This window comes from Abramis brama (assembly GCF_963993115.1).
Source record: "Abramis brama genome assembly, chromosome: 6".
Classification (NCBI taxonomy): Eukaryota; Metazoa; Chordata; class Actinopteri; order Cypriniformes; family Leuciscidae; genus Abramis; species Abramis brama.
This window is the reverse complement of record NC_139968.1, coordinates 24,319,032-24,344,560: the sequence shown is the minus strand read 5'-3', so window position 1 is coordinate 24,344,560 and position 25,529 is coordinate 24,319,032. Positions and strand designations below refer to the sequence as shown.

The following is a 25,529-nucleotide window of genomic DNA, read 5'->3' as shown; positions in this document are numbered from 1 at the left end:
AAATTATGCCTTTTTAAATGGAGTGATTGCTATATGGACATTATTTTTTTACCAGATGAGTCTGGTTCCTCATTATTTTTTTTATTTTTTTTATTTTTTTTATTTTTTTTTTAATACCTCACAACCAATGGAGTTTTTTTTTTTTTTTTTGATTTATTGCTAGATATATTCCCTGTTCATTAGGACTCACCTCGTTCTGTCTTCTTTTATAGTATAAATGAAAGGAAACATCGCTGATGATATGCAGATATTATAAGAAACAGGAGCAGCAGCTTTTTACTTTTACAAATGTTTACAATTTTCCCCACACAATGTCTGAGCTCTGTTAAAACAAAAAGTTATGAATCAAACAATATCTGTCGGCTCTTCTGAGAAAGTGAGAAAAGTGAGAACGAACTGTATGTAGTTGAAATAAGGTTTAATGTAAAAAATAAGGTTTAAAAAGGGTACATTATTAAATCTTTAAGAAGATACAGCAAAAAACACAAAAAAATATATTCATACAAAAGAAAAGAAGAGAACTCTGGCTTTCTTCACATATGATTCTTAAAGGGATAGTTAAAAAATGCATAGGTTTATTCACAGCGAAAAAATAAAGTTTATAATGGTTTATAATGACATTACGTGACATGACAGAATGTCTGAACTATCCATTTAAACACTCAGTTGAGATTCAAGGCATTAAGCACAGGTAAAGGAAACAACAATATGAAATAAATCACATTCAGAAAAGGTGTATGAATCTGCATTCACTAGACCAGAACCGCCTTCTTAAGTAGAACTGTCTGTTCATTCTCATAAAATACTCTTTGGCTTTTCACTGTCGTAGTTCATACAACAAGTCATAGTGATAATAATCAGTTGAAGATAAGAAGCACACTGTGATGTATAGTCACAGTTACGTTTTATTGTAAATATTAATAATATAACTTGCATATTATTAGATAACAAAAATTTTACATTTGTGATCTTTAATCAAAAGTCCAAAAGGCACTAACTTGATGTCTGTTTTAGAAGGATGCTTGGGTGGGTTGGAGGACAAATTCAGAGTATGAGTTACTATATTTGGCCTTCACTTCACTTCAAACTAACCGTTTATTTGTATAGCACTTTTTTTTAAAAGCTCAAAACATACTCTATTTGAATTCATCAATTATCTGGTCTCTTGATCTAGTTTACGAGTTCTATGTTTGAATTGGGAAATAGCTTCAAACTATTGAATCTACCACAGAAAACATAGAGACTAGAAAAAAAAAAAATATATATATATATATATATATATATTAAGACATAGAACAGTCTGTTTCAGTGAAACAGAAACTTGAGCAAATTTCACAAAAAGAGTTATTTTACCCTTAAAAGATACATGAATATCTTGGATGACGTTGGGGTGAGCAAATCATCAGGAAATTTTAATTCTGAATTGAACTAATCCTTTAATACAAAAATGATATACTCTGATACAGGCTATGTCGATTAGCTTTGCATTATATATATATATATATATATATATATATATATATATATATATATATATATATATATATATATATATATATACGAAAATATGTGATGGCTTGAAGAACACAGATAAACATAGATCATTACAATCGTGTTTATTGTCTTCATGTTTCATTAGTCAAAACGTCTCTATCATGTAGCTGTAGCCATATCTGATGTCCATATAAAGGATTTGCTATAAGGGCGCCCTCTGGCCTCCAGGATGAATGAACCAGAAATAAAATGAGTGTTTAGCAATTCGTATTGTTAAAGGATTAGTTCACCCCAAAATGAAAATTTCCTAATAATTTACTCACCCCAATGCCATCAAAGATATCCATGTCTTTCTTTCCTCAGTGGAAAAGAAAATTATGTTTTTTGAGGAAAACATTTCTGGATTTTTCTTCTAACAATGGACTTCATTGGTTACCATCGTTTTTAAGTCTTTGAAGTGTTTAAACGGGCTGTATGCGATCACAGCTGAAGAAGAGGTTGTTATCTAGCGAAACGATAGGTCATTTAAAAAAAAATAATAATAATAATTTATAGACTTTTTACCTTCAATAGTTCGGATTGAGCTGATCAACAAACGGACAGGGAACTCGTCATCACGTTGAAAGGTCACGCCGGCGCCGGCAATACTATTTGAACTACTATTCATATTAATCAGAATGTTATTCATATACTATTCATATTCATATTCACTGAATAATATTACTATATATATAATAGCATATTGTAAAAGCAAACAATACTATTTGAACTATCCTCTTATGTACGGTCGCATTGTAAACAGTGGGACGGTACTTCTGCCGGCGCCGGCGCGACCTTTCAACTTAGAATTTTCATTTCGATTGCAACAGAACTCCTTGACTCAGGCTGTCCCATTGTAGCAGAACTCCCTGACTCAGGCTGTCCATGCTGGTCACTGTTGGGTTTGTTTGACAGCTGTCTTTGTGTTGGTGGTGTGGTTTTGGCAGTAGCTCTTTCATTTCAGTATCAGAACTCTCTGACCCTTGCTCTCCCTGTACGGCTGTAGCAGAACCCCTTGGTTCTTCCTGTCCCTCACCCGCCTGAGAACTCCCTGACTCACGCTGTCCCGTTGTAGCAGAACCCCCCGACCCTTGCTGTCCCGTTGTAGCAGAACCCCCCGACCCTTGCTGTCCAGTTGTACCTATTAGACATGCACAGGAAAATCATAAATATTAAAATTGCATTAAATAAAGCATGATCATTTAAAGCCATTTCCAGTTAATTGTATTTAAGTTTTAAAATTTATGTTTAACACTCATAACACATTTGGGTCTTTTTTGACTCGGAAGAGATACATATCTTTTCTAAAAAGAAATGCAAGTTTAAGGTAATTTATTAAGATATAACCATTAAAAAAGTTACATGGTTTTGTTTGTAATCTATAAAGTTATATTAATGTAAAAAAATAAAATAAATAACTGTTGTAAAATATAGCCTTTTCCCCATATCTCACACACTTTTGGGGCTGAATTTTGCTGATAAACATGAATGTGTACGTCTATTGACGAACCATTGCAGCATGAAAAAATTGCCACTTTTTTCATCTGAAGTGAAAGATTATGCAAGTATTTTGTTTGATTTTGTTTATGTTGTTTTGTTAAAAATAAATATGAAGTTCCCTTTCGAAGGGAACTCAACAATACGTCATCACGACGCTATGGGGAACGCCTCAGGCGTGACAGGTGTCTGAAATCAAATATCAACTCACAGCAATCATGTTGACCGGCGACAGCCCGTGCATCATCAGCTTGAATGATGAGCGCGCGACCTGGATGTATAAAAGGGAGCCTTGCACATATGACAACATCTTTTCGTCTTCAGGGACTGTTTGTCTGTTTGGAGAATATCGTTGAAACGCGCAGAGAAGAAGGAGAATTTTCGCAAGTGTGCAGACCCATGGCCAAGATATTTGACATTGGGTGAAACACACACGATCTGTGCGTTTTTTGCTTGGGAGAAGAGCACGCACGGGAGGCTCTCGAGAGAGCCTCTTGTGCAAACTGTGAGCGTTTTTTTTTCATTTGAAGACGCTCCGCTCTCGTCGGACCCTTTTCTCGAGGGAGGAGGGTTCAGCATCTGAGCCCCGTGGTGCACGCGATCTGTGAAACAATACTGTTTGGGTTCGAGGCATTTACAGTCAGCTCCTGAGGGTGCTGGCAGTGTTCATTGAGAAATATCTCGGCGCGCGCGCATCCTTGCGCTGGCGGATGTTTCAACCTCGCACCTGTTGACTTTCTTCTCGAGGGATGAAAGCCAAATATTTTAAACGGCTCGTATCTCGCGTTTGCCGAGGCAGTGTGTAGATTACGAGAACGTATAGATAAATATCAAAACAGTATTGTCTGGTGATTATGGCTGCATTTAATTCTATGGAATTAAAATGATGGAATATTATCTGACTTTGAGAAGTTAGATATTTTTATTCAGCCTACCATCCAGACCGTGTTTCACTTATCCAGTATTTTAAAAGAAAAGACTGCATTTAATTCTGAGAAAAAAAAAAAAAAAAAAAAAAAAAAAAAAAAAAAAACGTATGTGGTGTTCAGGTAATAGGCTTCACCAGGCCTTCCTGAATATGAGCTCCCATATACTGTAGTTTATCAGGTCAGAGGCCTCACTAGGCCTTCCTGAGTATGAGCTCCCATATACAGTGGTTATCGGGTTATAGGCCTCACCAGGCCTTCCTGATTATGAGCTCCCACATACTGTGGTTGAATATGAGCTCCCACATACTGTGGGCCTCCACATGTCAGGTTACAGGCCTCACCGGCCTTCCTGAATGTGAGCTCCCACACACGGTGGTCGCCAGGTTACAGGCCTTGCCAGGCCTTCTTGGTTATGAGCTCCCACATACTGTGGTTGAATATAGGCTCCCACATACTGTGGTCATCAGGTTACAGGCCTTACTAGGCCTTCCTGAATATGAGCTCCCACACACGGTGGTCGCCAGGTTACAGGCCTTGCCAGGCCTTCTTGGTTATGAGCTCCCACATACTGTGGTTGAATATAGGCTCCCACATACGGTGGTTGAGTATGAGCTCCCACATACTGTGGTCGTCAGGTTATAGGCCTCACCAGGCCTCCTGGTTATGAGCCTCCACATGTCAGGTTACAGGCCTCACCGACCTTCCTGAATGTGAGCTCCCACATACTGTGGTCATCAGGTTACAGGCCTCATCCGGCCTTCCTGGTTATGAGCTCCCACATAATGTGGTCGCCAGGTTACAGGCCTCACCGGCCTTCCTGGTGATGGGCTTCTACATGTCAGGTTACAGGCCTCACCCGGCCTTCCTGAGTATGAGCTCCCACACACCGTGGTCGCAGGTCTTCCTAGTTATGAGCTTCCTCATGTCAGGTTACAGGCCTCATCTGGCCTTCCTGAATGTGAGTTCCCACGTACTGTGGTCACCAGGTGTCAGGCCTCTCCGCCTTCCTGAGTGTTAAGCTCCCACATTCAGTGGTCACCAGGCTTCAGGCCTCCTAGGCCTTCCTGGTTATGAGTTCTCACATGTCAGGTTACAGGCCTCACCAGGCCTTCCTGAATGTGAACTCCCACTCACTGTGGTCGCTAGGGTATAGGCCTCACTGGTTGTGAGCTTCCACATGACAGGATGCAGGCCTCATCAGGCCTTCCTGAATGTGAGCTCCCACGCATTGTGACTATCAGGTTACAGGCCTCGTCTGGCCTTCCTGATCATGGGTTCCCACATGCTATGGTTGCCAGGTTACAGGCCTCACCGGCCTACCTGGATACGAGCTCCCACATTCTGTGGTCGTCAGGTCACAGGCCTCAGCGGCCTTCCTGAGGATGAGCTCCCACTTACTGTGGTCGTCAGGTTATAGGCCTCACTAGGCCTTCCTGAATATAGAGTGATGAAGTACATGCACCTTTACTTCATCTATTTTTCTTTTTGGTACGTACGCTCCGTACCTTCTTAAACCCATACTTATGGTAAGTCACACGACTGAACGTCTTGTGTACTTTCTCAAATCCATATTTTATGATAAGGGTCATGCGCTGTACGCTTCGGTCCCTTCCTATGTGGCTCAGACACCGGTCTTTCACCTCGGGTCCCACTTTAGATGCGTCCTGTTGTCGAAGTATGCTATGACAGACGCCTTTCTCAAGCTACTTCCACATTCTGATGGGCTCCCACACACTGTGGTCACCAGGTTACAGGCCTCACCGGCCTTCCCGAGTATGAGCTCCCACATGCTGTGGTTGCCAGGTTAGAGGCCTCACCAGGCCTTCCTGGATTCAGAATGGCTAAGTACACGCACTTTCGTTTGTGTACTTTCTAAAAAACCATATTTATTGTAAGGGTTATGCGCTGTATGCTTCATTCCCTTTTTTACGTGGCTCAGACTCCGGTTCTTCACCTCGAGTCCCACTCTAGATGCGTCTTGTTGTCGCAATGTTTTACGACAGACGCCTCCCTCTCGAGCAATCTCCCACATTTTGTGGTTTTTTAGGCTACAGGCTTCATTAGGCCTTTCTGAAAGTAGCCCCCACATGGTGTGGTTGTCAGGTTACATGCCTTACCAGGCCTTCCTGAAAGTAAGCTCCCACAGGTTGTGGTCACCAAGTTTCAGGCCTCACTGGCCTTCCTGAGTATGAGCTCCCACCTACTGTGGTCGCCAGGTTACAGGCCTCATAGGCCTTCCTGAGTATGAGCTCCCACATGCTGTGGTCGCCAGGTTAGAGGCCTCACCAGGCCTTCCTGGATTCGGAATGGCTAAGTACACGCACTTTTTGTTTCGTGTACTTTCTAAAATCCATATTTATGGTAAGGGTTATGCGCTGTATGCTTCATTCCCTTTTTTACGTGGCTCAGACTCCGGTTCTTCACCTTGGGTCCCACTCTAGATGCGTCTTCTGTCGCAATGTTTTACGACAGGCGCTTCCCTTTCAGGCTATCTCCCACATTCTGTGGTTACAGGCCTCATTAGGCCTTTCTGAAGGTAGCCCCACATTGTGTGGCTGTCAGGTTACAGGCCTCTCCGGCCTTCCTGAATACGAGGTCCCACTTACTGTGGTCGCCAGGTCTCAGGCCTCACAGGCCTTCCTGAGTATGAGCTCCCACACGCTGTGGTCGCCAGGTTAGAGGCCTCACCAGGCCTTCCTGGATTCAGAATGGCTAAATACACGCACTTTCATTTTGTGTACTTTCTAAAATCCATATTTATGGTAAGGGTTATGCGCTGTCCGCTTCATTCCCTTTTTTATGTGGCTCAGACTCCGGTTCTTCACCTTGGGTCCCACTCTAGATGCGTCTTCTGTCGCAATGTTTTTCGACAGGGGCTTCCCTTTCAAGCTATCTCCTACATTCTGTGGTTACAGGCCTCATTAGGCCTTTCTGAAGGTAGCCCCACATTGTGTGGCTGTCAGGTTACAGGCCTCTCCGGCCTTCCTGAATACGAGCTCCCACTTACTGTGGTCGCCAGGTTTCAGGCCTCACAGGCCTTCCTGAGTATGAGCTCCCACATACTGTGGTCGCCAGGTTAGAGGCCTTACCAGGCCTTCCTGGATTTGAACTGGCTAAGTACACGCACTTTCGTTTCGTGTACCTTCTAAAATCCATAATTATGGTAAGGGTTATGCGCTGTCCGCTTCATTCCCTTTTTTACGTGGCTCAGACTCCGATTCTTCACCTTGGGTCCCACTCTAGATGCGTCTTCTGTCGCAATGTTTTACGACAGGCGCTTCCCTTTCAAGCTATCTCCCACATTCTGTGGTTACAGGCCTCATTAGGCCTTTCTGAAGGTAGCCCCACAATGTGTGGCTGTCAGGTTACAGGCCTCTCCGGCCTTCCTGAATACGAGCTCCCACTTACTGTGGTCGTCAGGTTTCAGGCCTCACAGGCCTTCCTGAGTATGAGCTCCCACATACTGTGGTCGCCAGGTTACAGGCCTCACCGGCCTTCCTGATATGAGCCCTCATGTACTGGAGCTCCCCACATGAGGGGGTCATCAGGTCTTAGGTCTCAGTAGACCTTCCTGGTTTTGAACCCTCTCTTACTTCCCCAGTGTTCGGATCGAGCACTGGGTAGACCCGTGGATTGAGTGGACGACTTCCGTTGTTTCTTGAGGTTAAGTCACACTCTCCGGGAGATCCCGTCTCTGTGATCCGGAACTGAATGGTTTCTGCCAGCTTTACAGGCCTTCAGTTTCTGGATGCCTTACCCAAGGCAACTTCCAGAGGTTCTGTCTTGGACAGACAGGCAATGGCCAGACTGTGTGTCTTAGTATAGATCACCAGGCCAGCCTGGTGGCATTTCAGGAGGCATGCTCCCCTGAATAGTGACTGGCTGGGAGTCCCTTGGGTCCCCTAGCCACACTCCCTTGAAGGGACCCCTTCTATTGAAAGTTGTGGTCCTAAGTCTTTGAGCTGGCCCAGATATACCCCCATTAACTATGTTCTGGCGGTTTCTTGGTTCATTAGCTTGGGCTATGACCGGTAGGGAGTGCTGTCACTGACAGCCCGATGTGACCTAAGGGTGAGTGGTTCCAGTGTTTTCTGAATTACTGGTTCTGACAGTTGTCACTGCCTTTGGGCATGCACTCCCCTCAGCATGGTGGAGTTGGTATTTCGTTCCCCATAGCGTCGTGATGACGTATTGTTGAGTTCCCTTCGAAAGGGAACGTCTCAGGTTACGAATGTAACCTATGTTCCCTGAGAACAGGGAACGAGACAATACGTCTCCCTGCCATGCCTCGGGGCCTGCCTGCAACAGTCCCTTCAGACGATAGGATGTTGTCATATGTGCAAGGCTCCCTTTTATACATCCAGGTCGCGCGCACATCATTCAAGCTGATGATGCACAGGCTGTCGCCGGTCAACATGATTGCTGTGAGTTGATATTTGATTTCAGACACCTGTCACGCCTGAGGCGTTCCCCATAGCGTCGTGATGACGTATTGTCTCGTTCCCTGTTCTCAGGGAACATAGGTTACATTCGTAACCTGAGACGATTTCATAAATGTGGACTGTTTAAAACAATCATGAGTTATAAATTTGATCAAGGAATTTAATAAAATTCCATTCATTCCAATAGGGTTAATAAGATTCTCAGATTTCTTATAAATTTCATAAAATGATATATTCAAATAAAATGTCTCAACACTCAATATCATAGTTCGTTATTTTTTATATTCCTAAAAAGGGGTAAATGCAATAATAACATGGTAACATTCAAAACTTTTTCTTCACAATAACTCATTAATGAGGAGTTGCTTATCAGATACAATATGGTTTTAGTTGTTTTACTGTTTTATAAATGAATGATTCTTCAGGTCCAAATGGACCCTAAATGTAGTACACATATTTTGAAAACATTATGACTAGTAAGCAAGTATATGGATAATTTATTTGTAAACCACATCAGTAAAACAAAACAAAAATTGTGCAATCTTTTTTTGACCCCTTCAGACCCTACGTCCAATAAAATGGGCATCACATGGTTTTTGGTTTAAACCCATAAAATGTTGTGTTTATCATGTGTACTGCCTGGTAACTGATTGGTCCCTGATGAACCAATCACAATGAAGACATGACCCATAACTTAATCTGATTGAGCTTCAGGCATCACATAAGATCAGACCGGGGAAGAACTTCTTTTTTACCTTTTATATGCTAATTTATGTTCATGCACTGTAAAACATTTTCAGGTGGTTAAACTTAGAAATGAAAGTTCACCTGCTGCCTTAAAATGTGAGTAAACTCAAATTGACAAAAAACTTGGTTTCAACTCACAAATAGTCAAGCCAGTGATTACGTGATTTAATTAAACTTTAAGCTTATAAACGTGAGATCCAAATCACGACTATTGGAGTTAAAAAGAAGACTTAAGTTCAAATAACTTAATGGGCTGTTCAATAGTAAAAAAAAAAAACAAACAAAAAAAAAACGTTAATTTGATGATCTTGTAGTATACAAGTTTTTTTAAAGTTTAATTGTTTTTTTTTTACCAAAAGTTTAACAAAAATACTTTTGTCCCCATAGCATAGGGTTTAACAGGACCACACACACATATGCCTTGATGCTACAATCATACATTTGTCAAATCAACCAGAGCAAGTACACATAAACACCCACATACATATAGACTACACACTAGTCTTTTTAGACTTAATCCAATAATTCAACAACCTATTTTTCCTACATTCTTATACAGCATGTGGGTTACTTTTTTTCTTCACTGGGAAGAAACAGGTCTGAAGAGATACAATATTTGTTCATTTCTGTTAAACATAATATCTGTGCCTTGCTGGAAGTAACAGGCTAAGATCGAAGTAGCACAGTGTTTGATTCTCTCCACTGTTCTTGAAATTGTCTCCTACCTTGTCCCTCGTTCTGTTTCTCTGCTTTTCGTCCACAGCAGTGTAACAGTTGACATGGGCAGCAGTCACATTTACCAGTTTTGCAGCTGTCATATATATCCACTACGATAATCCACAAAGCACTTAAGATGCCGATCATGACATAACCTGCATACTGAAAGAAAAAATTAAATAAAAATCATACATTAAAGGGATAGTTCACCCAAAGAAAAAAAATATATATACGAAGTAAAGTAAAGTTACGAAGTAAAATTCTACGAACATACGCAGTCTACTTTTTAAAGTGCTGTCTACGTGACTAAAGCGCAACTTGTGACGTCAGAAGTAGAAGTGCGTCATGGATGGTGTACAGTAAATATCAGCAGTACGTAGCATTGCTCGCAGAATTTGCACTTTAGGCTGTGATGGATTTTAATTAATCAACTTTAATTAATCAACTAACATTTGTTTTTCTTGCAGGAATAACATTCATATGCTTTTAATGTTTCCAAACTCTTTGGGGAAAACTTGTGACTTTGAGTGTATGTGTGTATAAATACAGAAAGGGGAAATGAAACTAGACAGTCTGTTAGAATCTTGTGATTAACAAATGAAGTCATCATTAAAACAAAGTTTGCTTTATCTAGTAACAGAGGGGTTTGCATATGAAGAACCAATCAAATAGTGGGGAAATTATGTAATGCAGCCTATACTGCATAAAAACGGTTGTATATGTGTTTTACAGTGGGATTCTAAATGGAATTTGTCTGAGATCCTCCGGCCTTGCTTCTTGGGAGAGATTCCCTGAGAACTGCTCGGGAAGATCTCCTGGCCGTGATTAAAGCATTTAAAGGACATTTGCAGGTCTATTTGTTGATTTATTCCTGCGCAGGAAGCTAGTTTAGTAAGTAAGTTAGTTTAGGGGAACAAGCGTGTGAGAGGAATTACGAGCCGAGCCGAGCATGTTATGAGCACCTCCCCGACCTCCCGATCATTTTTAAACATGTTTAAAAAATTCGGGGAGTCGGCCCGATTTTCACCAGCTGTCCCCTATTGCCAAATCATACACAACCACGTCGATGGGGCTATACCTCAGTGGCAGCAGCCATACAGCGTGCCATACACGTCACACACACACACACACACACACACACACGCACACACCTCTCTCTCTCTCTCTCTCTCTCTCTCTCTCTCTCTCTCTCTCTCTCTCTCTCTCTCTCTCTCTCTCTCTCTCTCAAGTTTTTATGTTGAAAGGAATGGCTCTGCTTTTCAACAAATCATTTGCACACACATTTCTGTCATTTTTCTATCTGAAGCTTTGCCTGCATGCAACATTGATGGTCTCTGTGTTTAGCGCGAAAGCTCACGTGATGGCTGCCGGCTCGGGATAAAATTTGTGCAGGACAGTCGTGCCGTGTACCAGCTGCTTTGACGCGATTAGCAGTTAAACTGACTCGCAACGTGTGCAATATCTCACCGTGTACGCCCGCCTTTACACAAACGCATCGATTCGCTTCAGATGGCATTTATTAACCTCCCGGAGCCGTGTGGAGCACTTTTATGATGGATGGATGCACTTTTATGGATTCAAAACAGAAACAACCATTCACTGCCGTTATAAAGCTTGGAAGAGCCAGGACATTTTATATATATATATATATATATATATATATATATATATATATATATATATATATATATATATATATATATATATATATATATATATATATATATATATATATATAACTCCGATTGTATTCGTCTGAAAGAAGAATGTCATATACACCTTGGAAGACTTGATGGTGAGTAAATCATGGGCTAATTTTCATTTTTGGGTGAACTATCCCTTTAAGCAACAATTAAATATTTATATAATACTGTTAGATGTATATATGAAGAGTTCAGATGCAAAAGCCTCTAAGTGCCATTTGAAATTTTCTTCTAGAATGATCATTTTTATCAAGCTTGTATATTTAAATTCAGTAATTTCACTTAATTGACAATGAAGATTACCTATTAATTGTCATTTAAGTGAAATTACTGAACTTAAATATACGAGCTTGAAAAAATTACCATTATAGAAGAAAATTTAAGATGGCATTAAGAGGCTTTTGCATCTGAACTCTTCATATGCCTATATATATATATATATATATATATATATATATATATATGGGTGGTTGACATATTTGGCTAAAAAAAAGTTTTTAAAAAAAAATCTCAAAGTCATGGAACTCATTGGGTTATATTCTACCAACTCTTATATTTCCAAATATATATGTGGTCTTGTAGATTTTGTCCTAAAATTTACATTTATTCACTAGTTTACTGTCTTAGTGACTAAAAATGTCATATGGTGTGACATGAATGTTATTGTGTATTAAATTAAAAAGGGGTATAATGTGATAATGTAAGTCAATTTATCCGGATTCTTTATCATTACTATATAAAAGTATAGCATGTCTTATGTGCAAATATGTTACATTTTGCATTATTTTACTTTATCATCACACATAGACAGACGTTTAGTTGTAATCTTTCAATATATGGCACTATTTCCCCATCTGTCACATTGATGATTTTATGATTAATAACCAAAAAGCCTTAATATCTTTCAAAATTCTGAATGTCACACCAAATGACATGGTGTCACGCCATATGATGTCACACCACACAACAATCTGTATGCAAAAATCTGTATTAGCTGCATTTAAAAACAACCCAACTTAGTTTGACAAGTGAATCATTGTTTCAGTTACAGCTAAAATCACAAAATTGTTTAAAACAGTGAGTTCTACTCAAAGTAGCAAAGAATCATATGTTTATAACACATTCATTGTCAAGTTGTGACTATTTTTTGTGCAATTCCCCACTTGAAAAGGACAGTCCCTCCACATGAAGATCTTAACTGGATTTCACTCAATAAACAGCCATGGAATCAGTTGTTTGTCTTTTATTTACCCATTCTTTGGTTGGCAGTAAACAGGTGAAAAACCTCAAAAGAGAGATGACAAATACAAGTTATTTGAGTTGAAAGCCAAATTAAATAAACAAAATTATTCACATTCACCTCAGATAAACACATTTCTGCTATTATAAAATGCAAGGTTTCCACTTTTATTCTAATCAGTAGTTTTAAGCAGTATTTTCATAGTAAAGAATTATTCTAAGGTATCATTGTAGCCACACAACTAGATATGCTTTACCAAAACAAATCAGTTGGTATTTTAATTTTCAAATGCATATTTTCTTATCTTTAAACCAAGTATCTTTAGCCAAATAACTTTTTTACCTTCAATTGGTTTAATATTCAGGTTAATTAATAGATCTCATATTTTTAGCCAAAGATTTTTTGACTATACATTATTAACTGAATTAAGAACTTGGTTTATTAAGATTTCTACAAAGTTTAAATTACTTTTAACCATTTCAAACACATTCTTTGTCAATGAATTTGGCTTTTCTTACTTTTCCTTTATACCCCACTTGTTTGATAAAACCAAACAACATTTGAAGTTACAAATATCACTGTAAAAGTCCTATCAAAGTCAACAAGAGTTAAGAGTCTGTGTTTTCCAGAGTATCATTTGCACTGCAACTTAAGTCAGTCTAGCCAAACATGGCCAATATGGCGCTTACCGGCTGTCCTTCACTGTCTTGTGGAGGGCTTGGTTTTGCACAGTCACCTTGATGACAAAGTATGAAGTTTCCTTGGTCTAGTGGTGCTATAAATGCTCCTTTCACTGTGGTCTAAAGACAACAACAGAGCCAAGTACTGGCACGCTCAGATTGCCTCAGATTTGTTCCACCTGGTTCTCCACTGATTGAAGGAGGAGGAGTTTCACCACTGAGGAGCTCCCAGGCAGTTTGTCAGCACACCTCCCACTCGATCTTCCCACGGGAACCGATGGAAAGATCGTAAATCAGCACCTGCTTACTGCCGGTCAGCTCCGAGTTTGATCCTCAGCTGGTAGCAAGACAACCAAGCGTCGAACATCTCTGTGCAGGACCGTGGTTTGGGTAGCGTCTTTCAGGACTTTGGCCGATGGCCGGTTTAGTGCGAGTTTTGTGACAGGAAGGCAGGAGCTTTGGACCACTTTGACGTTCACGTCTCGAACAATGCCCTTAGCATCTGGATTGACGCTCACCACCCGTCCTAGCTTAAATTGGCCCCTCACTGCATTTTGGTCGCACAACCAGACAATATCTTCGACAGCAACGTTGCGATGCAAAGTGTGCCATTTACTTCTCAGAAATAAATTTGGGCCGGCAAGCTGGCTCCAAGACCTCCAGAACTTGTTGACCTGGTTCTGCATCTCTCTGAGTCTCTTGTAAGGGTAGTTCGCAAAGTCAAATGTTCTGATCTCACCGCTTGGAGAGGCTCGGCCCAGGAGAAGTGTGTTGGGTGACACATACTGCACGCTTTCTTCATGGCTCTGCACCCTGGCATCTATTGGGCATTCGTTGGCAAGGTTTGCAGCAAGTTGTAGTGTTGTCTGAAACTCGCTGTAGCTGAGGCCAGTGTTGTTGCCCAGGCTCTGCAGTGCCTTCTTGAGAATGCGGACAGCAGCTTCAGCAGCCCCATTGCGGTGAGGTGAGTCAGCAGGGTGAATTGTCCACTCCCATTTGGTACCTTTTTGAGCCGACATCTCTTCTATTGAAGTTCTATTCTGAGCATCCAGGAACTGATACAGCTCTCTTAGGACAGGTTTGGCGCCGATGAAGTTTGTCCCCGGGTCGGACCAGATCTTTCTTGGGTGCCCTCTAATTGCAGTAAAGCGTTGGTAAGCCATCAAGAAGCTCTCTGTCGACATTGTGTTGACCAGGTCTGCATGAATTGCCCTGCTGGCCATACAGCTGAAGACAACACCCCACACTTTCATTGAGACCCGTTTCTTGATGTCATCTTTGACAAGGTACGGTCCGAAGAGGTCGACTGTAGTGAACTCGAACGGGGCTGCAGGTGTGGCTCTTTCAGGAGGTAGGTCAGCCATTACCTGTTTGCACCTTCTTGCTCTTGACTTTTTGCAGAAAAGGCAGTTCTCCACTACTTTTTGGGCAATTTTCCTCCCTTGGATGACCCAGGCTTTCCTCCTCATTTTCAGCAGGGTTGCAGCCACACCTTCATGACCCTCATCGTGCACCTCCCGTGCCAATAAAGTAGAGACCCATGCATTGAAAGGCAGAAGGGGAACTGCAGCGCCATCCTCCCTGAAGCCATGAATTCTCCCACCGCAGACTAGTAACCCAGATTCTGGCTCTCTGTACACAACCAAGCGGTCCATAGTGGTAACTGGGAACGTCACCCCCTCTTGAGCAGCAAGATAGATGTCTCTTATTGCCTCTTGACGTTCTGTAGCAGTGATAACTCCTTTTGTGGGAATCGCCTCCCACTTTGGGGTCTCGATGGACTTTATTGCAGATGTAAACTTTTTGGCGGCTCTCCAGATAAAAGCAACAGTCTTGATTAGACACTTTAGGCTACTAAAGCGCCTCTCATCCACCAAGTTTAGGACAGCTGCACCAGCAGGGAGTCGTCCCACAAGACTTGGAAGACTTCTTTTCGCTTGGGCTCTGGTGAGTGCTGCCACGAATGACTTCTTTTGCATATTGTTAATGCTTTCTCGAGCTGTCACAGACACATCTTTTGACGACATAATTGGCCACTCGCTCTCTGGAAGATGTAGAAATTCTGGCCCTTGCTGCCACTCTGAATGGGCATCAAGTTCCTTTGGCCCAGCTCCTCGAGTGATAATGTCGGCTATGTTGAGTGGTCCAGGGATCCACCACCAGTCCTGTAGCCGTGTGCTCTCTTGGATCTCTCCAATTCTATTAGCGAAGAAAGTCTGAAATCCATAGCTTTCACGCTGGATAGCTCCAAGAACAGTCTGACTGTCTAACAAATGGTACCACCTTTTTATCTGGATCTGGGTATGCTGTTCAAAGTACTTTTTCAGGCGGCTTGCAAAGACTGCACCGCAAAGTTCTGCTTTGACCGCATCCCCCTTCTGGTCTAGAGGTGTCAGCTTTGCTTTTGACTCCACTAGTCGAATTGTTAATTGTTTGTTGCAGTTCCACCGCAGGTAGAGGACAGCACCATAGGAGCTTTCACTGCCATCTGAAAAAGTGACAGCGACTGGTTCAGTTGTTGCCTTTGGTGGAGTAAGGGCTCTTGGGAACCTTACTTTGCTTAGCTGGACGTACTCCTCAAAAATTCCAATTGCATCTTTGCGGAGCTCATCCGACAGCGGAAGGTCCCATGTGTCCTTGACCATGCTGCATTTTGGTTTTACCTCTTGAAATGCCCTTCGGACCAAGATAGCCCCTTTTTGCTTTGATGGCGTTGTCAGGCCAACTGGGTCGTACAAACCAGCAACTTGACTCAGCAGTTCACGTCTTGTCAGCGGGTCTGGCGTCTGTGCTCGTACTTCTTCTAGCAGCAAGTCTTGCCCAAGTCTCATCTTTTTCTTCCGCCTGGAGAAGTTGACCCTCACCATGACATGCAACATGTCTTCATCCACAATGTAGCCGAGACCGAGCGCCTTGTTGTCTTCCTCCTTAAGCTGGTTCGGCAGGACAACAATATTTGGTGATGCCTTTTCTCTTTCTCCTTTACCTTGGCCTGAGAAGACCCAAGGCTTCAGTTCAAACCCTCCTGCTTTTAGAATCAGCTCCACATTCTTTGTGATGACTTCGAGTCTTTCACGGCAGTTGTGGGATGTCAAGATGTCATCGACGTAGCTGTGCTCATGTAATACTTGGCATTCATCTGTGAGGTGGCTGAATTGAGGCAGGTTAGCCATCTCCCTCATGGCAAGTTGTGCTATGCAACCTGCTGGCTTGTCCCCGATATTCACTCTGGTTATGGCGTATTCTTCTAGCTCATCGCCCTCTGAATCACGCCACAAGAACCGGTGTAGATGGACTTCCCTCTCCTCGAGCCACACAGAATTGTACATTTTCCTGACGTCTCCTAGAGCGGCGAAGGAGCCTTGGCGGAACTTGAGGAGGACAGCTCGGATTGGGTTGAGAACGTCAGGGCCTTTCATCAGAAGGTCATTGAGACTTTGGCCTTTGTACTTCTGACTGCTGTTCCAGACAAGTCTTACCGGAGTTGTAACAGAGTGGGGGTTGGGTGCGATAAGATGACTAATATACCAGACAGGTCCATTCCAGTTGGTTAGATCCTCTTTGGTCAGCTTTTTTGCAGCCCGGCGGTCAACCATTTCGTGGACTTGAGCAGCATAGGCTTTTTTCCACTGCGGTACTTTGGCGAGCTGTCTCTCTGTTCTGAGGAAGGTTGCCTCCACTGCTTTTCTGTTATTCGGCAATGTAGATGGGTCCATGAGCCATGGATATCTTGCATGCCAGTGTGGACTATCACTGTGGTCATCAACATCAACATAAGTCAGGCCACCCTTTACGACTTCCAGCTCCCTTTCTTCAGCCAGAGTCATTTCTTTGCCACCAGGTTGACAACTGCCGCAGCGACATCCTCCACATTTTGGGGTGCAGGGGGCGCCAATGCTATCCCATCTCCACCACTCAATAAAATCCCGAGTGGTTATAGCAGAATAAGAAGACTTGATGGTAGGTTTGGAGCAGATATGTTCTTCATACATCAATGCTGCTGTTCTCATAGACCTGGCGAAGTGTGCTCTGGACTGGTGTGCTGTAACTGTAGCCTCTTCAAACAGACCAGGGTGTGTCCCTGCAATTGTCTTTCCCAATGGCCCATCCCATAGTACAAGGTCCCCAACGGTGCGTATTTTCTGTGGGACCAGTCGCCCTTCCTTATGGCTTATCAAAAGCTGTATCTGTCTTGGTCTCACAAGTTCATTTTTGGGGACATCTGGAAAGAACTTTTGGAGTCTTTTGGCTGTCACATGTTTGTGGATATCAGCAATGCTGTCCAAACCATAGCAGAGGAGTTGGTGGGATCTGAAGTTGCCTTGCTCTGTGCGGACCCGGATCTTTAGGAGGTACCGTTTTGTGGTAACTCGAACTTTCATTCCTCCCACACCGTGGACAACAAGGGTTATGGCTTCACTTCTAAGGTTCAAACGATCAGCTGCATCATGAGTTATGTAGTTTGTATCCGATGCCAGATCGATCAAAGTCCCAACTTTTTGTCCTGCATTGGCTGTGACCTCTAAGAGCATCATGATGACTGGCCACTCCACTATTCCATTCTCTGCTAGAAGGCTGGGTTGGTTGGACACAAGAGAAGTTCTGGCTATAGTGTTGCAAAAGGCATTGCGACACTTCTCTGCAAGTTCAGGTGAGAGGCTTTTAATGAACTCTTCTTGGGCTTGGGTGTAACGCTCTCTTGTGTCACCTCCCACTTTGCTGTTGTTGGACCTCTGGACGACATTCCCTTTGGACGCATCAGCTCTCGGGCAAAGGTAATAGTGGTGTTCTGCAGCACGCTGTTCTATACAGTCTGGCCTCCTGCACAGAAACTCTGATTTACAGTAGTCACCTTCATTGTGAATCTCCAGGCATTTTTTGCAGGCTCCCAGCTTCCTGACAGCATCTCTTTTCTCTGACAGCTTAAGCGTGCGAAACTTTTGGCAGAAGTATAGCCTTTTCTTATGCTTGCCGTCTCCGCAGACTACACATCCTTGAGCCTGGTTGCTTAGTTGGGTGGAGGTTCTGGTTCGAGCTTGCCGAGGTTCAGATTTTGGTTTTGGTTCCTCCTCTCTCAGTTGGTCCAGCTTCTCATAGATGGCTTCTTGACCTTGAAGAAACTTGAGGAGGTAGTCAAATCGCTTCTCTTCTTCAGCTTCATCACCTTTGCCAGCTACATGAAGAAGCCATTCCTTCTTCAGGCCATCAGGAAGTTTACTCTCTATCGTTTTTGTTACAAGAGGGTTCTTTATAGCACCGGTCTTGCCAAGCTCGTTCAGATCGACCAGGGCTTTTTCTACAGATTGGATGAGCTCAACAATCCTCCTGGGCTGGTTACCTTTAACTGCTTGGAGTCTTTGAAGCTCTTCTACTATCTCAAGGGCTATAGTTGTCTTATTTCCAAAGCGGTTCTCCAAGACCCGGAAAACCTCCTCAGCAGTTGTGTAAGTTGTAAGGCGGAGGTCTCGTATTGTCCTCTCATCCACACTGTCGAGAAGTTGGAACTTTTTAACCTCTTTGGATCCAGTAGGTTCTCCCTGCATCTGAAGCGCTTCCCAATCTTTTTTCCACCGGTGAAACTCTCGGCGGATGCCAGAAAACTTTGGGAGGGCAGCTGGCTTTAATTTAATTGCTGGTGTGGTCACACAACTGATTGAAGCAGTACTCAATCAGCTTTTTTCTTCTCTGACGTGTGCCCCTGTAAAGTCGGCTTGTCTTATTGTGAGTTTTGGCAGGATAGTTTCAAGGCCTTTGATACGACTCTGGAACTGTTGTTGCTCTGCTGGGGGGGCCCAGCACTTCCAATGTTTATGCACCTCCTTCGCAGCCTTCACAAGTTTCTCTAGTTGTCCGATCATGAAGAGATATGCATCTGGGTTTTTACTTGGGTCCACAGCTCCCACGTTTTCTGCTTGCGACTCTGCTGTTGTAATTGCTTGTGTCAGTTCATATTCCCCGAAATTGGCCCACAATGTCTTTTGTATGAGGTCCTTTAGCTCTTGCAGTTTCCTCTCACACTCATTGGCTGTTTTGACCAAGTCAGACTTTTGCTGCTCGCTCAACTCCTCTGCATCAGAGTTTTCTTCAATACATTGCCCCTCTACATCATCATTGGCTTCAATGACTTTGCCAGCTTCTGCAGTGAGCTTCTTAAAAATGTCTCTGAGCTCCTCTTCTGACATCATTGTATGCATTCGTAGCACATTATTGGCCAGACGGGAAAACTGACGCTTCGCTGAGGTCCTTGCGGTCTTTAGCTGCTCCAACAGTAATGAATCAGCCATTTCAATCACAGTAGCAGGGCGGGAACAGTCTTTATTTGTCTCTATGGACACGTGTGGTCACTTTTCTGGTCCTTCTCCAGTCTTCAGTGACGGTTTTTCACTGTCAAGTTGTGACTATTTTTTGTGCAATTCCCCACTTGAAAAGGACAGTCCCTCCACATGAAGATCTTAACTGGATTTCACTCAATAAACAGCCATGGAATCAGTTGTTTGTCTTTTATTTACCCATTCTTTGGTTGGCAGTAAACAGGTGAAAAACCTCAAAAGAGAGATGACAAATACAAGTTATTTGAGTTGAAAGCCAAATTAAATAAACAAAATTATTCACATTCACCTCAGATAAACACATTTCTGCTATTATAAAATGCAAGGTTTCCACTTTTATTCTAATCAGTAGTTTTAAGCAGTATTTTCATAGTAAAGAATTATTCTAAGGTATCATTGTAGCCACACAACTAGATATGCTTTACCAAAACAAATCAGTTGGTATTTTAATTTTCAAATGCATATTTTCTTATCTTTAAACCAAGTATCTTTAGCCAAATAACTTTTTTACCTTCAATTGGTTTAATATTCAGGTTAATTAATAGATCTCATATTTTTAGCCAAAGATTTTTTGACTATACATTATTAACTGAATTAAGAACTTGGTTTATTAAGATTTCTACAAAGTTTAAATTACTTTTAACCATTTCAAACACATTCTTTGTCAATGAATTTGGCTTTTCTTACTTTTCCTTTATACCCCACTTGTTTGATAAAACCAAACAACATTTGAAGTTACAAATATCACTGTAAAAGTCCTATCAAAGTCAACAAGAGTTAAGAGTCTGTGTTTTCCAGAGTATCATTTGCACTGCAACTTAAGTCAGTCTAGCCAAACATGGCCAATATGGCGCTTACCGGCTGTCCTTCACTGTCTTGTGGAGGGCTTGGTTTTGCACAGTCACCTTGATGACAAAGTATGAAGTTTCCTTGGTCTAGTGGTGCTATAAATGCTCCTTTCACTGTGGTCTAAAGACAACAACAGAGCCAAGTACTGGCACGCTCAGATTGCCTCAGATTTGTTCCACCTGGTTCTCCACTGATTGAAGGAGGAGGAGTTTCACCACTGAGGAGCTCCCAGGCAGTTTGTCAGCACATTCATTAATCCACTTACTGTATTCATTTGATGTTGCAATTTTTATTTTAATCTGCTGAATATTAACTACATGAATTCTAATAATCTTTATAGTAAATCATTGAACATTTTTTTTATTTAATGCATAAATTCATTTCAAAATGAGGATGAGTAAAACAATGACCGAACAGCAAGCTAATGTATCATTTCCTTGTTCTTTCTTTATTCGCATTATCTCGCCATCTACTGAAATCTACCTCAAACTGAAAAAATAAATAAAGGGAAACATGCTGTAGTTTAACATGGATTCAGCTTGAAAATGGGATAGTAGGGATTCACCAAACTGAGTTGGTGTATAGATATTAAATGTGTACATAATATAGTATCAAAATGTGTTAAAAGGACGAAATATTCAATAAACTTAACTATTAGTTATAAAATATGTATCTAAGAGCATTATTTACGTATTTAAATGCAATTCATATCATATAGTGTGACAAAATAATCATATGTGACAAGAAAACCCTGTCACACCTTATGATTTTGTGTCACACCATATGAGGTTTCATGTACTTAGCATGACATTAAGCAATGTGCTTTTATGCTAACATGCAGGGGCGGCCTTAAGCATCTGGGGGCCCGTTTCAATAACTAATATGGGGCCCTGCCCACATAAAATGTAAACATGAGCAGAAAAAGCAAGGATTCTTGTTGGTTTGCATCATATTATTTTATTACGCGCACTTTCAGCTTCATGAACAGGCACCACTGGCATATGTAGCCTACGTTTCATTTCCTATTCAAATTATTTCCCTGCTCAAAAAAAAACACAACGTTTTAACCTTACGGAAAAAAGGCAAAGTATAAACACATAAACTACCGGTATTTATTTACTTCAGATCACCGTTCGCGGGGGCGGTAAATGTCGCCATGGTAACCGTGGCGCGACTCAAGTTCGACCAATCAGAGACGTCAGTGTTTTGCTTAGAATTATGGGTAGTGTAGTATTTCTCCAGAAGATCGCAAATAACAAGGTTGATTTTTATACTTTGTGGCTTTTATAGGAGCAGAAACTTTCGTTTCACAACCTCGTAGCTCGTGGTCAATCTAACTTGGATGGTTTAGGGGTCTCCAACCTTTTTTAGCTACTTTTTAAAAATGAAAGTGACAAATAAACTTACCATCAATATGCACTTTTTGTTTACATAAACATTAAAATAGTATGCTTAACTACCGATAAACGCTTGCTGTAGCTCTTCTAGAAGATTTATTTACGGAGAATAAAAAAACACCTGTAGTTTGGGTGCACCCCCATCCTTCATATTGACTCGTTGCGCCTGGAAAAAATGAGCGCGTCGCTTCAATTATTTGAAATAACGAACTTGAGCGCGCAAAAGACGCGATATGTGAACGGCCCTTGGCGAGCTACCTCCAATCAGGCCACGAGCTACTCTCGCGAGTGACGTGTTGGAGACCACTTTAGACATTATGTCTGAAAATAAATATCCTAGGGAAAAAATGAATGGGATTTTCCTGTTCTGTTGGGGGCCCCCTTGGAGGGCGGGGCCCGTTTCAATTGAAACGGGTGAAACATAGGTAAGGCCGCCTCTGCTAACATGCTAACTACAATATGACAATATAGTTTTGAAGGTAATTTTGACTGAAAAGTAATTTCATTTGGGCATTTTTGTGTAAAATGAGTCACACCAAAAGACAGCGCAAAAGGGAACTGAAGCAGGAGTGCCGGATATACTTGTTTTTTTTTTTTAAACATGAAGAGAGAAAACTCACATTGTAACTTTCAGTGTCCTTCTGAGGTGCTGTTCTTCCTCCTGAAAGGAGGAGGACCCCCACACCCCAAAGGTCTCCAAACAATTGCCCGTTTAAAAAAAGGAATATGGCGTCACACCTAATGATATCCATTTTAGGGACAAAATGTTTTAGTTAAGGGCTGCTTCAAAATATTATGCCTGAACTTTTAGTCAAGCAGACTCACAAGTAGACATCTGGGATATCAATATATATATATATATATATAACATTGTTAAAGGCTCGGTCTTCTGTCACGGGTGGTTGCATGAAGGCAGAAGACGATGAAGAATACATTTCCAGTACGAAGTTTAATGAGGATAATACAAATAATAATCAGATAGGCAAGGCAACACACACTAAATGTAACTTAGACTGAACATTGAAGGACTGTGAGGGAAGAACCTAAGTAGTGACACAATTAAAGGTAATTAATGACGTGCACCCGAAAGGAATGAACTAATAACAGTAACCATAGAAACAAAGGAGTGGCGGGAAAATCAAACAAAGGAACACATGGGCTGGGTCAGATGTAGGCAGCTGACTTGCTGTCTCGCTGCCCTATCAGGTGATAACTTTGCAGGATTTCGGACAGACTTCTGAGGCAGCGTAATGGTTTAATTATCGATAACAAAAATCTGCCTTCAAAATTCGATCAGATGAATGTATCTCAGGAGACAGGAACATTCATGTTAGTGAAACTAACATTGCATTCAGACATGCCTTGATGCCTTCCGACCTTGGAATGTGTCCTCTGAAGGCAGCATTTATCAGTTTTCAGAAGAAGCCATGATGTGAATGAAAACAAACTAAAAGTCCAGGGATACTAAGACAAACTGAACATAACTGTGACAATAGGTTTGTTGTGGGTTTAAATGGGTGTAAATAGTATCAGCAACAGAGCTAGCGTCTGCCTTTATGCGATAGTTTATCCAAAAATTACAATTCTGTCATTGTATAGGCTGCTCAACCTTCCTGTCATTCTAAAACTGTATGACTTTTTTTCTTTATTAATTCTAATTAGCCTTTTTTAGATATGGATTTTTTTGTCCATACAGTGGAAGCCAATATACTACAGTGGTTCCCAACATTATTCAAAATAATTTTTTGTTCCACAGAAGAACGAAAGTCATGGAGGTTTGAAACAACATGATGGATGAGTCAATGATAATGATTTTTTGGTAACACTTTACAATAAGATTCATTAGTTAACATTAGTTAATGTATTAACTAACATGAACTAGTGACCTATACATTTGTTACAGTATTTATTCATCTTTGTTCATGTTAGTTCACGGTGCATCAACTAATGTTAAAATTAATATTAATAATTAATGCTGTAGAAGTATTGTTCATTCTTAGTGTATGTTAACTAAGGTAGTTAACTGATTTAATGAACCTTATTGTAAAGTGTTACAGAATTTTCATTTTGGGTGAACTATCCCGTTATATTATTTATGAGCACAGGAATACATAAGGGAACTTAACTATCCTTTTCCTTTCTGACATTTTTGGTAAGTAGATAAAAAAAAAAAACGAATTATACATTTTGGCATAACAATATCAAGAACAGCTCATATAAAACATGATATTTACCTGAGATCCATGAACATATTTTTGAGTCAAATCTCGTAGCTCTGTCTCATCCTGGAACCCTTCTGTAGGTTTACACCAATGCCTGTTGAGCTCCTCATCAAAAACATAATCTCCCTTCCATCCTGTCCTGCCACAAGCAACATAATCTCCATCAAGTAACAAGATGAAGATCCACATTACAGGTGGAATCAGACAAGATGCAAAAGCTTTGGGGAAGCTCTGCGGAGCATCAGAGTCCTGCGGAGCATCAGAGTTCTGATGAGCATTGGTCGTGTTCTGCTGAGTATCATCATTTGCTACTGCACACCAACTACTGCCTCCACGTTTAAAAGGCCTTAAAACAAGATTCATTAAAGCAAAAATAAAAAGAGCAGGTCCAATGAACATGGACACTGTTAGATTTATATTCTGCTCATCTTTACATGGGCATTTAAAAACTAGTTGTTCCATCATCTCCTCAAATCCAATTAACGGTAAGCTCAATGGGACAGAGCTGAATACTGGAGATTGTTTCAGAAATGTATATGTTTTCCCTAATAGTTCTTTTGCCAAGCTCATCTTCTGAGGGAAGTTTGATGATGCTTTAAGCTGCTTCTGTCTCTTGTAGTCTGTGAAAATGTCTGTAGTCCAGTTCACAAGATCTTTAACTGGTGGACAGATGCCCTTTAACAAAGAAGAATATAATGATATTTGCATCAGAAATGAAATCACATAGTTCAAATATATGTTTGAAAAAGTACCTATTTGCACCTTAAAAAATTCTTTAAAAAAAAAAAAACCTGTACAAAACAGTTTCTGTAAAAAAGAAACAAACTTTTATCTGACCTAAAGTTGCAAGAAAAAGTTTGTATTCTGCATTTTTCAGACTGCACTGTGAATGAAAACTCAATGGCTTCAATAACAATGTGAAAAGTACAACTGTTTGTGTTATTAGTTTAGTTAGATGGTGTTTGTCTATTTATTATAGTTAATGACTTACTCTTGTTTCGGCTCGTCTGTTGTGATGTGGTGTTAGAGCATCTTGGCTGTGCAGCAACTTTAAACAGGAAAGAAAGCGGCTTTCTGTGTTTTCAGTAAAAAAGCCACAAGAAATGTGATTAAAAAAAAAAAAAAAAAAAAAAAAAAACACAAGTGTGCTTTCTCTCTTCCAGTCCGAAATAAAATTCAAACACACACGTCAGTAAAATGTGCACTTTCTCAGCACTTTCAGCATTTTATTGGCTATTGGTACT

General features: G+C 41.2%; 1 protein-coding gene across 1 annotated transcript; it reads right to left on the bottom strand.

Moving 5' to 3' along the window:
• Positions 1 to 401: 401 nt before the first annotated feature.
• On the bottom strand, positions 402 to 25,529 carry LOC311085030 (uncharacterized protein). The gene is made up of 4 exons (XM_084117414.1): positions 25,277 to 25,529; positions 24,298 to 24,960; positions 9,874 to 10,027; positions 402 to 2,674 (listed from the first exon to the last, which is right to left on the bottom strand). The coding sequence occupies exons 2-4, from the start codon at positions 24,853 to 24,855 to the stop codon at positions 2,346 to 2,348; spliced, it is 1,041 nt and encodes a 346-aa protein (XP_083973540.1). The 5' UTR covers positions 24,856 to 24,960; positions 25,277 to 25,529; the 3' UTR covers positions 402 to 2,345.